The sequence below is a fragment of the Danio rerio genome, chromosome 6, assembly GCF_049306965.1.
Source record: "Danio rerio strain Tuebingen ecotype United States chromosome 6, GRCz12tu, whole genome shotgun sequence".
Taxonomy (NCBI): domain Eukaryota; kingdom Metazoa; phylum Chordata; class Actinopteri; order Cypriniformes; family Danionidae; genus Danio; species Danio rerio.
In genome coordinates this window covers 35,933,283-35,948,553 of record NC_133181.1, presented here as the reverse complement: position 1 = coordinate 35,948,553, position 15,271 = coordinate 35,933,283, and the positions used below count along the sequence as shown (strand labels likewise).

Here is a 15,271-nt window from a genome sequence, read left to right as displayed (position 1 = left end):
GCCCAAATAAATAGTTTACAACCATGCAACTTAAAAAAGTAAATCCAAGGAGTCATCTTTGAATTATTATTTTTTTCCATGTATACATATCTACTACAGCAATAAAATATATGTAATTTAAGTGCAGTGATACTTTTAAATGGCTGTTTTTTTTTTTTTTTTTTTTTACTTTAAAGGGATAATTCAAACATAAATGAAAATGCAGTAATTATTTACTTTCCTTCATTTATTTGGTTCCAAACCTGTTTGGGTTTCTTTCTTCTGTTAAACACAAAGGAAGATAAGTTGAAGAAACTATTGACTTCCATTGTTTTTATTTTTCTACTATGATGGTTTATGGTTACAGTTTTTGAGCTTTCTTTAAAATGTTTAACTGTTTAGAACAGGGCTATTCAATTAGTTTGGCATGGGGGCCGGTTCATGAAAAACATCCCAAACGAAGGGTCGGAGAGATATGACTTGCTATAGTGATAACACAACTACATATAAGAGCCCATATGCTGTATTTGTGCTCATAAAGACACCCACGTTGGCTTTTTCTACATTAAAATGTTAATATATTGTATTTTAAAACAACTGCATTGTCCAACTGATTTTTTTTTGTTTACAAACATTCAAAATGTTGTATTTTGCACAACCTTTTTGGTTGTACGATTATATAGTCTGAAGAATAATCATGGTTTCACGGTTATCACGTCTAATGTAATTTAGAACAACAAGGTTTATATTAGGAAAGTAGCTATTTAGATTAACTGTTGTTATCATCTGGGTTCATTCGTATATAATCATTTTAATAATAATTCATCTAACATAAATTTTGGTTACATTGCACTTAAAGGCACGCACAACTCTCAACGTGAGATGTTTTCTACTGCGTGCGCCCGGATAGAGGCAAGCGTGTTGCTCTGCTTGTGCGCGCTTATTGACATTCTTACATTAGAAATTACAAACTTGCAAGCGGAAAAGACGTGATATGGGAACGGCCGCTGCTATAGTTAATCCGGTGAGCGTGCTTATTAGCCTCAGTGTACATACTTGGAACTTTAAACTAGTGCACAGTTGGCAACTTGTCATAACTTTTCCGTGCAACAGAAATGCGGCTTAGAGAAACCTATACGATTCATTAACTGTGATGAATTAAAGCGCAGGTAATAGTGAATTCATCTAATCGTTGCATCCCAATTAATGATTACAGTGCATTGTACAAAAGGCATTTTCTACAAAATATATCCAAATGTTTTCGGGTGTCCGCACCACTGACTCACGCTCTGCACAGCCTCTGCAGCTCATACTGAATTGAACAGACGCATGACACTTCATAGCTATAGCGGCCATTTTTCGACTGAACTAAATTTATTTTTATGTCGTGGTCACACTATTTGGAAGGCCAGAAAAAATTGCCTTGGGGGCCGGGTTCGGCCCGCGGGCTGCCAACTGAATAGCCCTGGTTTAGAACAATGGTCTCAAACTTAATTCCTGGAGGGCCGCAGCTCAGCATAGCTTAGCTCCCAACACCTCCAACTCAAACCTGCTTAATAGTCTACTAGTCACCTGATTAGTCGGATCAGCTGTGTTTGATTAGGGTTGGAACAAAACTATGCAGAGCTGTGGCCCTCCTACATTTAAATTCAAATGCATTACCTATGCAGAGTACTAGGCGATTTCGGATGCAGCCATGGTTTAGAACCACTTGAGGGCTATTGAATAGTGAGCCGATTTTCATTTTTGGATGAACTATCCCTTTAGTGCCGAACGATCAAATGATTTGAATGAAGATTTAAATCTGTCTATATTTTTTATATAATGCAGTGTATCTTTTTCTCTCACTTTATTTTCTGTATCTCTTCTGGAAATATTTGTCACCTGCCAATGAAATAACATGGCTATCACAAATTTATTGACTGACTGGATACACATGTTGATACAGTATGTGAGAAATCAGACATTAAGGTAAACTTTTTCGATAGAAATGATTTGCCACCTTCCTTAGTGATTTTAATATGTTTGTTAATTTAAATGGGCATTGATAACTTATTTTCACTTTTTAAATATTAATAATACTGTAATATCTATGCATGTCAATTCCTTAATTCATTTCAAGACTGAATCTCAAAACTTGTAAAATGTTGTCTATGGAAAAGATGATTGTAGATGATCACATTGTACCTACATTGTCCAGCAGGGACTAAAAGGCTAAACATCAACCCTACAGTTTTAATAAAATAGGAGTAACTCATCTGAACTCAGACAGCAGCACTGAACATTTGGGGACATTACAAAACCTACAACCTGGAGACTGGAGAGTCAGCTCACCAGGAGTTAAAGCGCTACCCTAACATTGCCCTCAAGCCCATTGTCTATGAGCACCACAAGGACAATGCAGTTATTTCGACAGCATTCAACATATTGATGAGCTCCTTTGAGAAGGGCTTTCCCACAGCGAAAAGGCCAGCATCTGTGATCCGGGCTTAGTTGAGCTAAAGTGTACCCTGGTGGCAAGGAAAAGATATGAGCATTTCATCCCTAAGTCCCTTAAACACAATGAATATTTGTCTTCATCAGCCACAGGAACAGGGATACGGGATATCAATGCAAAACATCAGCCACTCTGGAAAGTAGAGAACGAGAGGGAATTTCCTTAGAATGAACTGCTGATCGTGCTGTTTATTCATAATGTATGCCTTGTTCTAACTCCTGTCACCATCATTTGATGAATCACGGCAGCTAACTATGATCGATATAAAAAAGGTAAAGCATTTCTTTTATTATTTTTATTATTTTACAAACTGTTTTTGCGGATACAATGTTCAAGAGCTATAAAAATGAAAGGAATTTAATTCATTGTGAGGTAAAGAACATGCTATGCTGACATTTATGATTATAAGCATGAATAATACAGTGGACGTCGAAAGTTTGGGCACCTCAGGTAAAAATGTGCATTGATGTGCATAAAGAAGCCAATAGTGGAAAAATCTCTAAAAGGCATCAAATTACAGAATAGACATTCTTATAATATGTCAAAAAAGTTAGACTTTATTTCCATCATTTACACTTTCAAAATAATACAAAAAAATAAAGAAAAAAAATGGCTTCTGCAAAAGTTTGAGCACCCTGCAGAGTTTATAGCATGCACATTCCTTGGCTTCTTTATGCACATTAATACAATTTTTTTTTACCAGGGGTGCCCAAACTTTTGATTACCACTGTATTATGGAGTGCAACTGTCAATATGGAGATCGCTAAAACTGAACTTTAGAAAATACATTGAAAAGCAAATTACATAAGAGAGATGACTTTAATGCTTTCATTCTTTTTTAAACCATTCCAAGTTTAAATGTTGGAATGTTCGAAAGGAATAGGGTATAGAGGGGATAAATGGAAATAGAACACAGTTGCTTCTATCTTCTACCTGTAATTACAGATCTAGAGAAGTAGTTGCAAATGTTTAGTACAAGTTTGCGACGCAGTTTGCGAATATTTGTTTGGAACGGTGGACTTTGGGAAACACCAATCAACAAACTACAGTATGTTTATAATGATGGAACTTGCAACCTTAGTTGGCTAACAATAGTTTTCAGAAACGCATCCCTGGACAGGCTGATTGATTTGGGGGGCATTCGCTTGCGCTGGCCTGACAATAAAAAAGCAGTTGTTCCCTGTGTAACCTGGTGGATACTGCATAACGCACAAAAGTGTTTTTTTTTTGTTTTTTTTTACAAAAAGGCAGCCATTGCTGATGCATCGCAGAGCATGACTGCACGTGACAAACTGCAGCACTGCGCGTGAAGAATTGCACATTCTCGAACCCATATCTGTGATACAATTTATATTAAATAATTGATAATACAAATTTAACAAATTCATTTGCACATTATGGATGCAGGGTTATGTCAAATACTTTTATTTGTATACATATCAAGTTAATTTCAAGAATGAATCTCAAGACTTGTAAATTGTTGTCATTAGATAATAACTAATAACTTCAATAACTATATGATGCAGTACCTACAATGACCAGCAGGGACTAAAAGGCTAAACATCAACACTGCCATTTTAATAATATAGGTATAACTCTCAAAGTGAGCCGTATATAAGTGTAGTGTAATCAGTCCATGAGCAGCATCAGCTCTGGGAGTGTAATCAATGGAGACTTGAAGCAGGTGTGTGTGTTGCATGACTGGATTTTGTAGTCCAAATACAAGCAGATTTGTAGTTCTTCAGTGATCTGCATGGGCTAGATGGCTGGTGACTGTGTGACTGTGACAAAATGAGTTTATATGGATGTTTCCAGGTACTGGGTTGCAGCTGGAAGGGGATCTGCTGTGTAAATATGCTGGATAAGTTCATTCCGGTTCATTCCATTGTGGGAACCCTTGATTAATAAAGGGACTAAGCCAAAAAGAAAATGAATGAATGAATCAATAAGGTCACACTTTACAATAAGGCTTATTAGCTAATGTTAAGTAATGCATTTACTAACATGAACAAACAATGAACAATGCATTTACTACAGTATTTATTCATGTTAATAGACGTTGGTTAATGAAAATACAGTTGTTCATTGGTAGTTTGTTAACTCATGGTGCATTAACTAATGTTAACAAGCATGGCTTTGAATGTTAATAATGCATTAGTAAATGTTCAATTATGATTAATAAATGCTGTACAAGTGTTGTTCATGATTAGTTCATGTCAGTAAATGCATTAACTAATGAACCTTATTGTAAAGTGTTAACATAAATAATATAGGCAGCACAGTGGTGCAGTAGGTACCACAATCACCTCACAGCAAAAAAAGTCACTAATTCAAGCCTCAGCTGGGTCAGATGCCATTTCTGTGTGGAGTTTGCATGTTCTCTCCGTGTTCGCATAGGTTTCCTCCTGGTGCTCTGGTCTTCCCCACAGTCCAAAGACATGTGGTAAAGCTGAACTGAATAAGCTCAATTGGCTGTAGTGTATGTGTGTAAATGTAAGAATGTATGGGTGTTTTCCGATGGTGAGTTGTAGCTGGAAGAGCATCCACTGTGTAAAACATGTGTTGGATTAGTTTGTGGTTCATTCCGCTGTGGCGACCCCTGACAAACTAAAGGGTCTAAGCCTAAAAGAGTAAATGAATGAATAATATAATATAATATAATATAATATAATATAATATAATATAATATAATATAATATAATATAATATAATATAATATAATATAATATAGGGCGACACAGAGGCGCATTAGGTACTGCTTTTGCAACACAGCAAGAAGGTTTCTGGTTTGAGCCTCAGCTGGATTAGAAAGCATTTCTGTGTAGAATTTGCATGTGTAAATAGTCTGTAATGTATTTGTGCAAGTGAGAGTGTATGGGTGTTTCCCAGAGATGGGCTGCAGCTTGAAGGTCATCCGCTGCGTAAAACGTGCTGGATAAGTTGGCGGTTTATTCTGCTGTGACGTTCCTAGATTAATAATATAATATAATATAATATAATATAATATAATATAATATAATATAATATAATATAATATAATATAATATAATATAGGGCGACGCAGAGGCGCAGTAGATCCTGCTGTTACCACACAGCAAAAAGGTTTCTGGTTCAAGCCTGAGCTGGACTAGAAGGCATTTCTGTGTAGAGTTTGCATGTGTAAATAGTCTGTAGTGTATTTGTGTAAGTGAGAGTGTATGGGTGTTTCCCAGAGATGGGTTGCAGCTGGAAGGCCATCTGCTGCGTAAAACGTGCTGGATAAGTTGGCAGTTTATTCCGCTGTGACTACCCTAGATTAATAATATAATATAATATAATATAATATAATATAATATAATATAATATAACATAACATAACATAACATAACATAATATAATATAATATAATATAATATAATATAATATAATATAATATAATATAATATAATATAATATAATATAATATATCTATTATTGTTCTGATTATTAAAATACAACTAAAAGTGTCATGAAACAAACCACAACTTGTGAATATCACATCCTCTTCATATAAATACCTTTATTGTATAGCTCTAGTCATTTTAATCAATTAAAATAATAATATTTATCATTATTTTCTGATTTCCCTTTTATTTATGTTTATTTGTAAGTTTCCAAGTAATCATAATTCACTGTCAATGGCATCAGATTGCAGATAGACCAGTTTTGCAGTACACTAAGTAAAACCTGTATCAACTCTTTCAGTGTAAATAAAGACTGCACACAGACAGACGCACAAAAAAATCCCTAGCCAACTGCACTTCGCGCATGAATTATGACCATGAACAAAGCCATTAAGGTGTTGGGCTGGTTAAGATGCTTCAGCCACAGTGCTTATAGAAGATAAGTGCTAAAAGGTCAAAGGTTATGAGCAGAGGGGGTCGAATGATGAATGTCTGACAATCTGCCGATCAGAAAACGGGTCAGTACTTTGACCTTGGCCTGAGACGCACTGACCACCGTTACAAGAGCTCTCTATCCACAAGTTGTACGCACACACTCAGTAATGCATGCAGGGACACAGACACCCATGGCCCCAGTCTGGAGCCGGACGGTCCCACCCGGAGATTACCGATAGAGACTGACCCCTGCTCAATAAAGGCCAGCATCATGGGCTGCAGGCCACGGCTGGGAACTTGGCCGAGTCCATCTGGACACAGCAAGACACAACCGGGGGAAGGGGAGCCCTGCAGACGGCCAATCGCATTCTTGGAAGAGGGCACACGGGCTCCTGGCCAGCCAGATGGGCACCGGTGCTCAAGGCATGAGAGATATCACTGAGTAATGCTCTTAGAATCAGACATAGACACTCAACGAGAACGACTCTAGTGAACTTCTAAAGCACCCCATATAGAAATCTAATACTGCACGTCATTATATGCAAATGACATATAAGGCATACAAGTCATTGTTAGGCTTTCCTATATATGTCATATATGCAATATGTATTAAAAAATATTGCACAAATGGCCTATAGCTGAAGTCAGATTTTTTGCCCCCCCGAATTATTGTTTAACTGAGAAGATTTTTTTAACACATTTCTAACATAATAGTTTTAATAACTCCTATCTAATAATTGATTTATTTCATGTTTGTCATGATGACAGTATATAATATTTGTTTCAAGACACTTCTATACAGCTTAAAGTGACATTTAAGGGTGCTCGCACACCTGGGGCCTCATGTACGAAGATGTGCGTGGAAATCATACTAAAACATTGCTTACGCACAAAGCTGTAAATTTGGTACGCAGAAAAAATTCAGATGTATGAAACACTGCGTACGCCGAATCCCACGCATATTCTTTTGTACATCCGAATGAACGTGAAACTGAGCGCAACATGCAAGAGCACAAAAACCCTCCCTACTTCCTCCCCCGTATGAATATGCTAATGACTCTACTTTGGCAAAACCCAACGAAAAAGCAATGGCAAAAGTAAGCAAAAAGAGAAACTTTGAACAGAATGTGAATTGGAGCTGCTGCTTTCGGAGGTAGACCGGAGGAAAACGGTGTTATTTGCAAGTTTGTCCTCAGGAATTAACAACAAAAGAAAAAAATAGAGTGGGGAGAGTTTAGCTGATGCGGTTAACACAGTTGGAACATCGCACTGTGTGGATTAAAAAAAGAAATAGTGTGATTTATAGATGTAAAATGTTGTAGTACCCTTAACAGTCTCAGTGGTGCAGCTCGTAATACGCATGTCAATATGTTTTGACATGTTTGAGCATGAACTCGGTTCGAATCCAGCGTCTGATGAATTCATTCTTCTTTTTTTCCCCCGCTTCATATCAGATTTTGCCAACTATTTATCACGAGAAAGACAAGTAGGAATTATTAATAAGTTTGTGCATCATATTTTATTTGCACATTTATTAAATGGAAATGTTTCTGATTCATGCATGCAAATTCATCTTCGGTTGGTGTCTTTATAGCAATGTGCGTGCAGTCAATCGCTCTGATTACATTGGGAAAACAGTCGACCGCTGCAAATTGCGCTTTAATGTTTGGCTGGTCAACTGTATGGTATGGAAACCTTATGTACCTGCTAGATGAACCTGTCTCATACAGCTGCAATTGCAAGGCTCAAAGACACTTTGTAGAGTGCAATTTAACACAACTGCCTCTAGGAGTCGCCAATAGAAATAAAACAGACACGCACAAAAAATGTGCGTACGCCAGCCATGAAGCTGGCGTGGAGCTGTGTACATTCCCACGTTCATTTCATCGTTAGTAAATCCAAACGTGAGCCATTCTGAGTGTGAAACCTGGCGTACGCAAAGCTTTGTGCGTACGCAGCGTTGATACATGAGGCCCCTGGACTTTTGTTTCGAAACCTGTCTCTTTTACCCAGTTAGTGTGGTTTGTTTGGCATATGTAAATCCAGCAATCGTGCTCGGATTCGCGGCAAAACAATCGGTCTGAGATTGCCTGAATTAGGTGGTCTCGGCTCGATTGAAGCGAACTCTGGACCGGATCAATTGTAGAGAGAAAGTGATACGATCTGAGCCCAGCCATATCACAGACATTCCTCCTGGTAATCACGCGTTCCCCTCCCGGTCTTTAAATACGTTGCGCACTCTTCTCATACCTCCCTACTGCATTTTGACCTTATGTTTTATTTTATTTATTTTTTTATTAAAATTGCTTTTATTCTAACCGAAATAAACAAATAAGACTTTCTCCAGAAGAAAAAATATTATCAGACATACTGTGAAAATTTCCTTGCTCTGTTAAACATAATTTGGCAAATATTTAAAATAGAAATAACAATTTAAAGATGGGCTAATGATTTTGACTGAACTATACTGCATACTGTATATACAGTAGTGGCCATACTGTATATGAGATTTCAGTATGGAACTTTACATTACAACCGGTCATAAGAGATTTGTCTTTTTTTCTATGCTCCTCACCAAAGTAGCAATTATTTGATCAAATAAAGAAAAACTGTGAAATAAAATTACAATTTAAAATGACTTAGTAGTTAGTAAGTAGTCAAATTGTATTTATAACTGTAAATAAATTGTATTGAAATTATTGCAGTCTCATCACAAACATTATCCTTCATAATTCATTAGGATTTCTCCTTAATTTGATGCTTTTAAATCTACTTTAAAAAACGTATTTTTACTCCATGCATGTTATTTCATTTCTGTATGTCAGATATTACATGTATATATATATATATATATATATATATATATATATATATATATATATATATATATATATATATATATATATATATATATTATTGTAAAGCACTTTGGACCAACTACAGTTGTGTAAAGTTGTGCTCTAAAATTAAAGTTTGCCTTGTCTTGCCTTGTCTTCCGTTATATTTTTAGTGTTTAGATTTACAGTTTGAAAACAGTTTTTGAAATCTGTATCATTATTTCTGTCATGCATCATAAAATACTCTGAGTATAACATGGAATTAAAAAAAATGCTTTTAAGAGCCAAAATTGGTTTATGTAGTAAATTAAGGACATCAAGCAAATGCATGCCTCATTTCACGATCAAATACATTTTACGCAGAGAAAAGTAAGGTGATGGCTTATTATTTTATGTATTAAAGGACAGGTCAGATTAAATATGTGCATTTCATTGTTATATAAATGTATCTGTTTATCTGATGAACATATTTATATTTACATTGCACATATATTTTGACACTTTATTTTTACAAAAGATACTTAAAATTTAAAATTACATTTAAACAGTTTTTTTTTTGTTGTTGTTGTTGTTGTTGTTTGTTTGTTTTTAATGTCTTTTTGTAAAAAAAAAATAAAAATAAAAATCCTTGGAGAGCAGAATAACATCCAAAAATCTTGATCCACAAGTTTGTCAAAAAGTGTGTTTTATGTTAGATTTGAAGCTCAAATTGAATTCAGTTTTATAACCCTCAAGTCATGCATTATAAAACTCTAGATTACGTGGTATTTAAAAACTGGATCTAATAGCACAAATTGGTTTGCTGATTAAATTAAGGATATCCAAAAAAGCAAGCCTGATTTCACAATCGAATGGATTTCATCCAGAGAACAGGGAGGTGGGATTTGGCATTGTTAAGAGCACCCCATGACAAAGGGACTTTCCAGAAAAGCTTATTTGCCATAATAGACCATTGATTACTTAGAACGGTTGATGCACAAATGCTGAATATGCCATATGGCACTTTTTACAGTGACTTAGCACTATACGATTTGAAGACACAAAATGTTTTATAACCCCAAGTGTATTATATGGAGTCATTGCCTTGATTTCTGCTCACTGCATCACAAAACTAATATAAGTTTCTTCCATTAAAAGGAATTTCATTTAAAGTAGCTCACATAACAGTGCTGGCATAACTGAAGATAGAAAATTAAATTATTAGGTGCAGAGGCAGATCAATCAAACATGTTCCTGCTGCACAATCTAAATGGAACTAATTAAAGTGCAATTAGACTTACTACTCTGTGGGCCCAATCCTGAAATCAATCAAGACATTATGAAGTAAATGAATAGTTAATGTTTTTGAGGAGATTGCAGACCAAAGGTGGAAACCACAGAGAAATACACTGTAAAAAATGCAGTTTCAGAAATTTCCTTCATTTTGTCCAAACACAAATCGATTAAGTTAACATCATGGTAATTTAAGTGGATTGAACATTAAACAATCAAGTTGTCCCCCCCAAAAACTTAAGAATCGTGTTGTTTCAACTCATTTTAAATAAGTAGTTTGAACAAGCTGTAAACGTCATTTAAGAGTTTATATTTAGTCACAAAGTAGAATGGAGGTTGTGTCATAGAAATAAGCAACAAATTAAGAAACACATTGGTAAAATATTTGAACATGGGTGTTGGTTTTCAGTTAAATATCTTCATTCATTCATTTTCCTTTGGTTTAGTCCCTTTATTCATCAGGGATCGCTACAGCGGAATTAACCACCAACTTTACCAGCATATGTTTTACACAGTGGATACCCTTTCAGCTGCAACCCAGTTCTGGGAAACATCCATACACGCTCATTCACACACATACACCATGGCCAATTTAATTTATTCAATTCACAGAACATGCAAACTCCAAAAATAAATGCCAACTGACCCAGCCAGGACTCAAACCAGTGACCTTCTTGCTGTGAGCCGACAGTGCTAATCACGTGTCCCCTTCATAATGATTGACAGCCCATTGTACCAGTGACAGTGCTGAGAGTGCAATAAAACAACAACGTCACCATATGTCGAAAGAATCATGCAGCCATTGGCTAAATTCTCTATCAGTCAAACTAGGAGCTAGGAAGTAAGTGACTGACAAATATGCATATGTAGAACGCCAAAACACTGGACTGCTTTGTTTAGATTGTAGTGACAAATACTTTAACTTTTTATTCAGGTCGTGGTCTCATTTTATTTGTAACACTGTAAGCTATGACATCCACTTGCTTTTTACTACAAAGATGCTGTTTCTGGATGTAAGTATACATAGTAAACAATGTAAAGAACAGGTCTCCGGCTGAAACAAAGACATAAAGAAAGGAATAACCATCCATAATTCAACACAATTGTGTTGGTGGACTAAATGTGTTTGATGGAATGTTGTTCTGTGGACTCTTACCTTTCAAAATATATTGTGATGTACAGAAATTAATGCGTGTGTGTGTTGTTATTAAGATGACATGTACTCCATATTTAAAAAGCGTTTTCTGTACAACTTAAACAAATTTAGCAAATATATTCTTTAGAAGCTTCCCACTGAAAAACAACTAGCTGTAATGAATAAAGCTGTAATGTGGAAGAAGCGTCAAGCGTGAGTGATTTACATGATAAGTCAATGCAAAGATACATATAGACTTTTGCTGTGCGATATGCGCGAATGAGGCAGCGCGATTGATACGTTTCGCAAACGAATGAGTTTAGCATTTTGAGTTTAGAGTTTGAAAATCTGAACTTCAGGGGACATTCGCACCATGTTAACCCATCAGAAGCTTGCTTTTGTATGGGAGTAATTATGATAGGGAAAAGTATCCCAGGGAAAATCCTCCTGCCGACACTGACAATTTACACCGACAAGTTTCTCAACTGGGCTCAGTCGAAAGCACCGATGAAAGCTTTTATCATCCAGGTACAGTTTCTGGAGGAGTTTATGAACTCACAAAGCTGGGTGCACCTCTGAAAGGATCTAGTGGACTCAGACATGGCTCCAAACGAATCTACGCTGTTTTTGAGCCTTCATAAAGCACATAAACACAGCTATTTTCTCAATAAAATCAATGTTAGCCATTTAGCAACGAAGCTAGAGTCACTAGGCATACAGAAGCTCTGCCCATCACGCGAATCAGCATTTGACGCGTTAATGAAGCATTATACTATACCTCTTTAGTGTAATACTATTCTATGCTTTTGATGTTTTTTTAAAATCCTTTTGTACTTTTTATTTGATGCCGACACTAAAATGGGATGTCTAATTTTTGATCCACATAAGGCCAATAAGGCCTAAAAGTAAATAAAAAAGTTGTCAAAGTAAAATAAAAGTAAAACTAAACAGTTTTTTTAAGCAAATGTGATAATACAAGTTGAATTTATACAAGTAATATAATTAGATATTTAGCAATTCATTTCCTTAAACTTTATTTAGCAAGTTTTTAAACTGCAAAAGGAGTCTCAGGCAACCGAAACATGTAGCGGGACTATTCGGCGAGGTTGCTTACATAATTCTGTTTGTCCTTACTAAGTCATCCAACACTTCTAAGCAAGCAAGCATGTCTAAAAGATGATGCAGACTCTGTGTTTTGCTTGTTTCATTTTCAGTGGGTGTAATGCAGAGCGAGGTCAGAGAGAGAGATGGTGTGAACATACCCTCCGGCACAGTAGCGCCCCCACTAAAACACACACATACACACACACACACACACACACACATATACACACACACACACACACACACACACACACACACACACACACACACACACACACACACACACACACACACACACACACACACACAAAGCCTCTCTGAAGCCTTTTTCTGCCCACTGAAAAGTAAAACATTTATATTTTGAAGAGGACAAACCCACTCACCTATTTTAGTTCTGCATTTTAACTCAGGAGAATTTACACATTTCATTTCTGACATTTTATTAAACTTGCCCATATGCCATTTCAAACCTTTAAGACTTTTATTTTGAACTGGAAGGCACTTATGAAGAATAAATTGATGCTTACAGAAAATATAAAAAGGCTGCAAAATCATAAAAGTGACACCTTTCGGTATTGACTTCATATTTACAGGCATCCTTCACTTACTTTGTTTACAGTTTAAAAGAGATGCAGTTCAATGTTGTTTGATTCATGAACAGTTCATTCTTTTGATTCCTACTGTATTTTTTCAGCGAGTCCAGCTTTATCAGACTGATCCATTTCATTCACTTTTTCTCACATAGAGCTATTGCATCAGCAAATTTTTCTAAAATTTAAAAGCCACCATTAAGAAGATATAATAAAAGATATAATGAAGAATGCTGGAAGCTGGTAAACTTTGACTGTACTTAAGCCAAGGGAAAACTGTACTTTGACAGTATTTGAAACTAGTGCTGGACAATATTGTAAAAAATAAAATCACAATCACAAAAAAAAAAAAAAAAAACAATAGTTTTATATCATTCAATATTGATAATTTTTGAATATTTTTAAAAATACATTTAGGAATATTAGGATGTTTTTTAACCACTTTATTTTATTTGACCAACATTACTAAGGCAAATAGTCTTGACAGTCAAAAACAACAATATTTAAACAAAATATCTGATCTATTTATAATAAAACAAACTCAAGAGTTTAACTCAATAAACTAAAGAGACTCTTAAACTTGATCAATAAAATGTTACAAAGTGTGTTCAATGGTAAAGTGTGAATACTGAACAATCAAAGCAAATTTAAAGTGTGAATAATAATGATACAGTAAACCTCAAACTCTGTAAACAAAAGAAATTATGATAATCAAATCTGAGCTTTCAAGTAAAGGACCCAGCTATCATTATCTAAATATATACTGTAACATTACAAATTGTGAAGTTGGATGACTACATTACCCCTACGCTAAAAACTCTATCAGATGGGGAGCTAGTGCCTGGGATGCACAAGAAAAGAAACCAAAAAGCCACTCTGGCATCATCCTTATATTCTTTTTTATTTACAATCTCCTCACTGCTGCAAGTCACCGCACATGTGTTGTTATTCGGACCTGAAGTGACAAGCCCTTGTTGTAGATTGGAACAAGTCAAGGGCGATTAAATGGTGACAGAGTTCTCGAGTTCTCATTTTTGGGTGAATTATCCCTTTAAGTTCTTAATTACTAATTTATGAACACAATCTTTCTAGATTTGTTGAAGTATATTGTTTAAATAACGACATATGTGACAAGACATATTTTCTAGAGTAAAAAGAAAAACTAAAGCCAGTAAAGAGAAGACTTTGCTTTGTGCATCTTTAAATAGTATCCAACTAATTAAATGACAACTGTATAATTCTTTATATAATGTTTAAATCTATTTTTTTATTATTGTTTTTTCTAAAAGAAGGTCACTGTCCTGAAAAGTTTAGCTTCAACTCCAGCTAAACACCCTTGAGCAAGCTAATTAAGGTCTCACTTTTCATCAAGCTAGGTGTGTTTAGGGACATTGGAGCTAAACTTTTCAGGAAAAGTCTGGCTTACATGTTTTGTGCTGAGCTCCATACGGTCAGCTTACCCTGAGCAGTGTAGACCAGCTCACTGTACACAACAGCTGGGATGAGCGGGCAGGGCAAGTCCTGAATGTAACTTCTCAGAGCATCAGCCAAAGTGGACAGTTCATATTGCTCAAAATCCACCGCTGCTGGGTCTGAAAGAGAGCGAGAGGGAGAGAAAAAGAGAGAGAAAGAGAGAATGGTTAATTATAGGCACCCATGAGTGCTTTCTCCATTATTTACCCTTCCAAAGCATGTGCCCTTGGTGAAACCCTATAACGATTCACAAACAGTGGTGGTCAGATCCCCCTCTGGGGACAATGGTCCAGTCACAAGCTTAACAAAGGGAGTAAATTTGAATGGAAGTCTCCAGGTCAATAACTCAAATCCGGGAAGAGTGCAATTATACAGTAGTAATTTTATAAGGGCCCTTTATTGTGATGAAATTATAATGGCATATTGATATATCGGAAATGCGTAAAAGGCAATGACAGACCTCTTACATATTTCATTTCAAAGATTTTTTAATACACACTTTGGGTGTGATCACAGATTCATAAATA

The 15,271-nt window shown here is 35.7% G+C and overlaps 1 protein-coding gene across 4 annotated transcripts in view; it reads right to left on the bottom strand.

Moving 5' to 3' along the window:
* The window catches only part of pik3r3b (phosphoinositide-3-kinase, regulatory subunit 3b (gamma)), a 462,891-nt gene that overhangs the window by 132,661 nt on the left and 314,959 nt on the right, over positions 1–15,271 (bottom strand). For all 4 annotated transcript variants that reach the window (XM_073952390.1, XM_021476737.3, XM_073952389.1 and 1 more), the window contains one exon: positions 14,732–14,863. Coding sequence is in view for 2 of the 4 variants with exons in the window: in XM_021476737.3 (XP_021332412.2) it covers positions 14,732–14,863 (132 nt within the window). In the remaining 2 variants the exon portion in view is untranslated. The remainder of the gene's footprint in view (positions 1–14,731; positions 14,864–15,271) is intronic.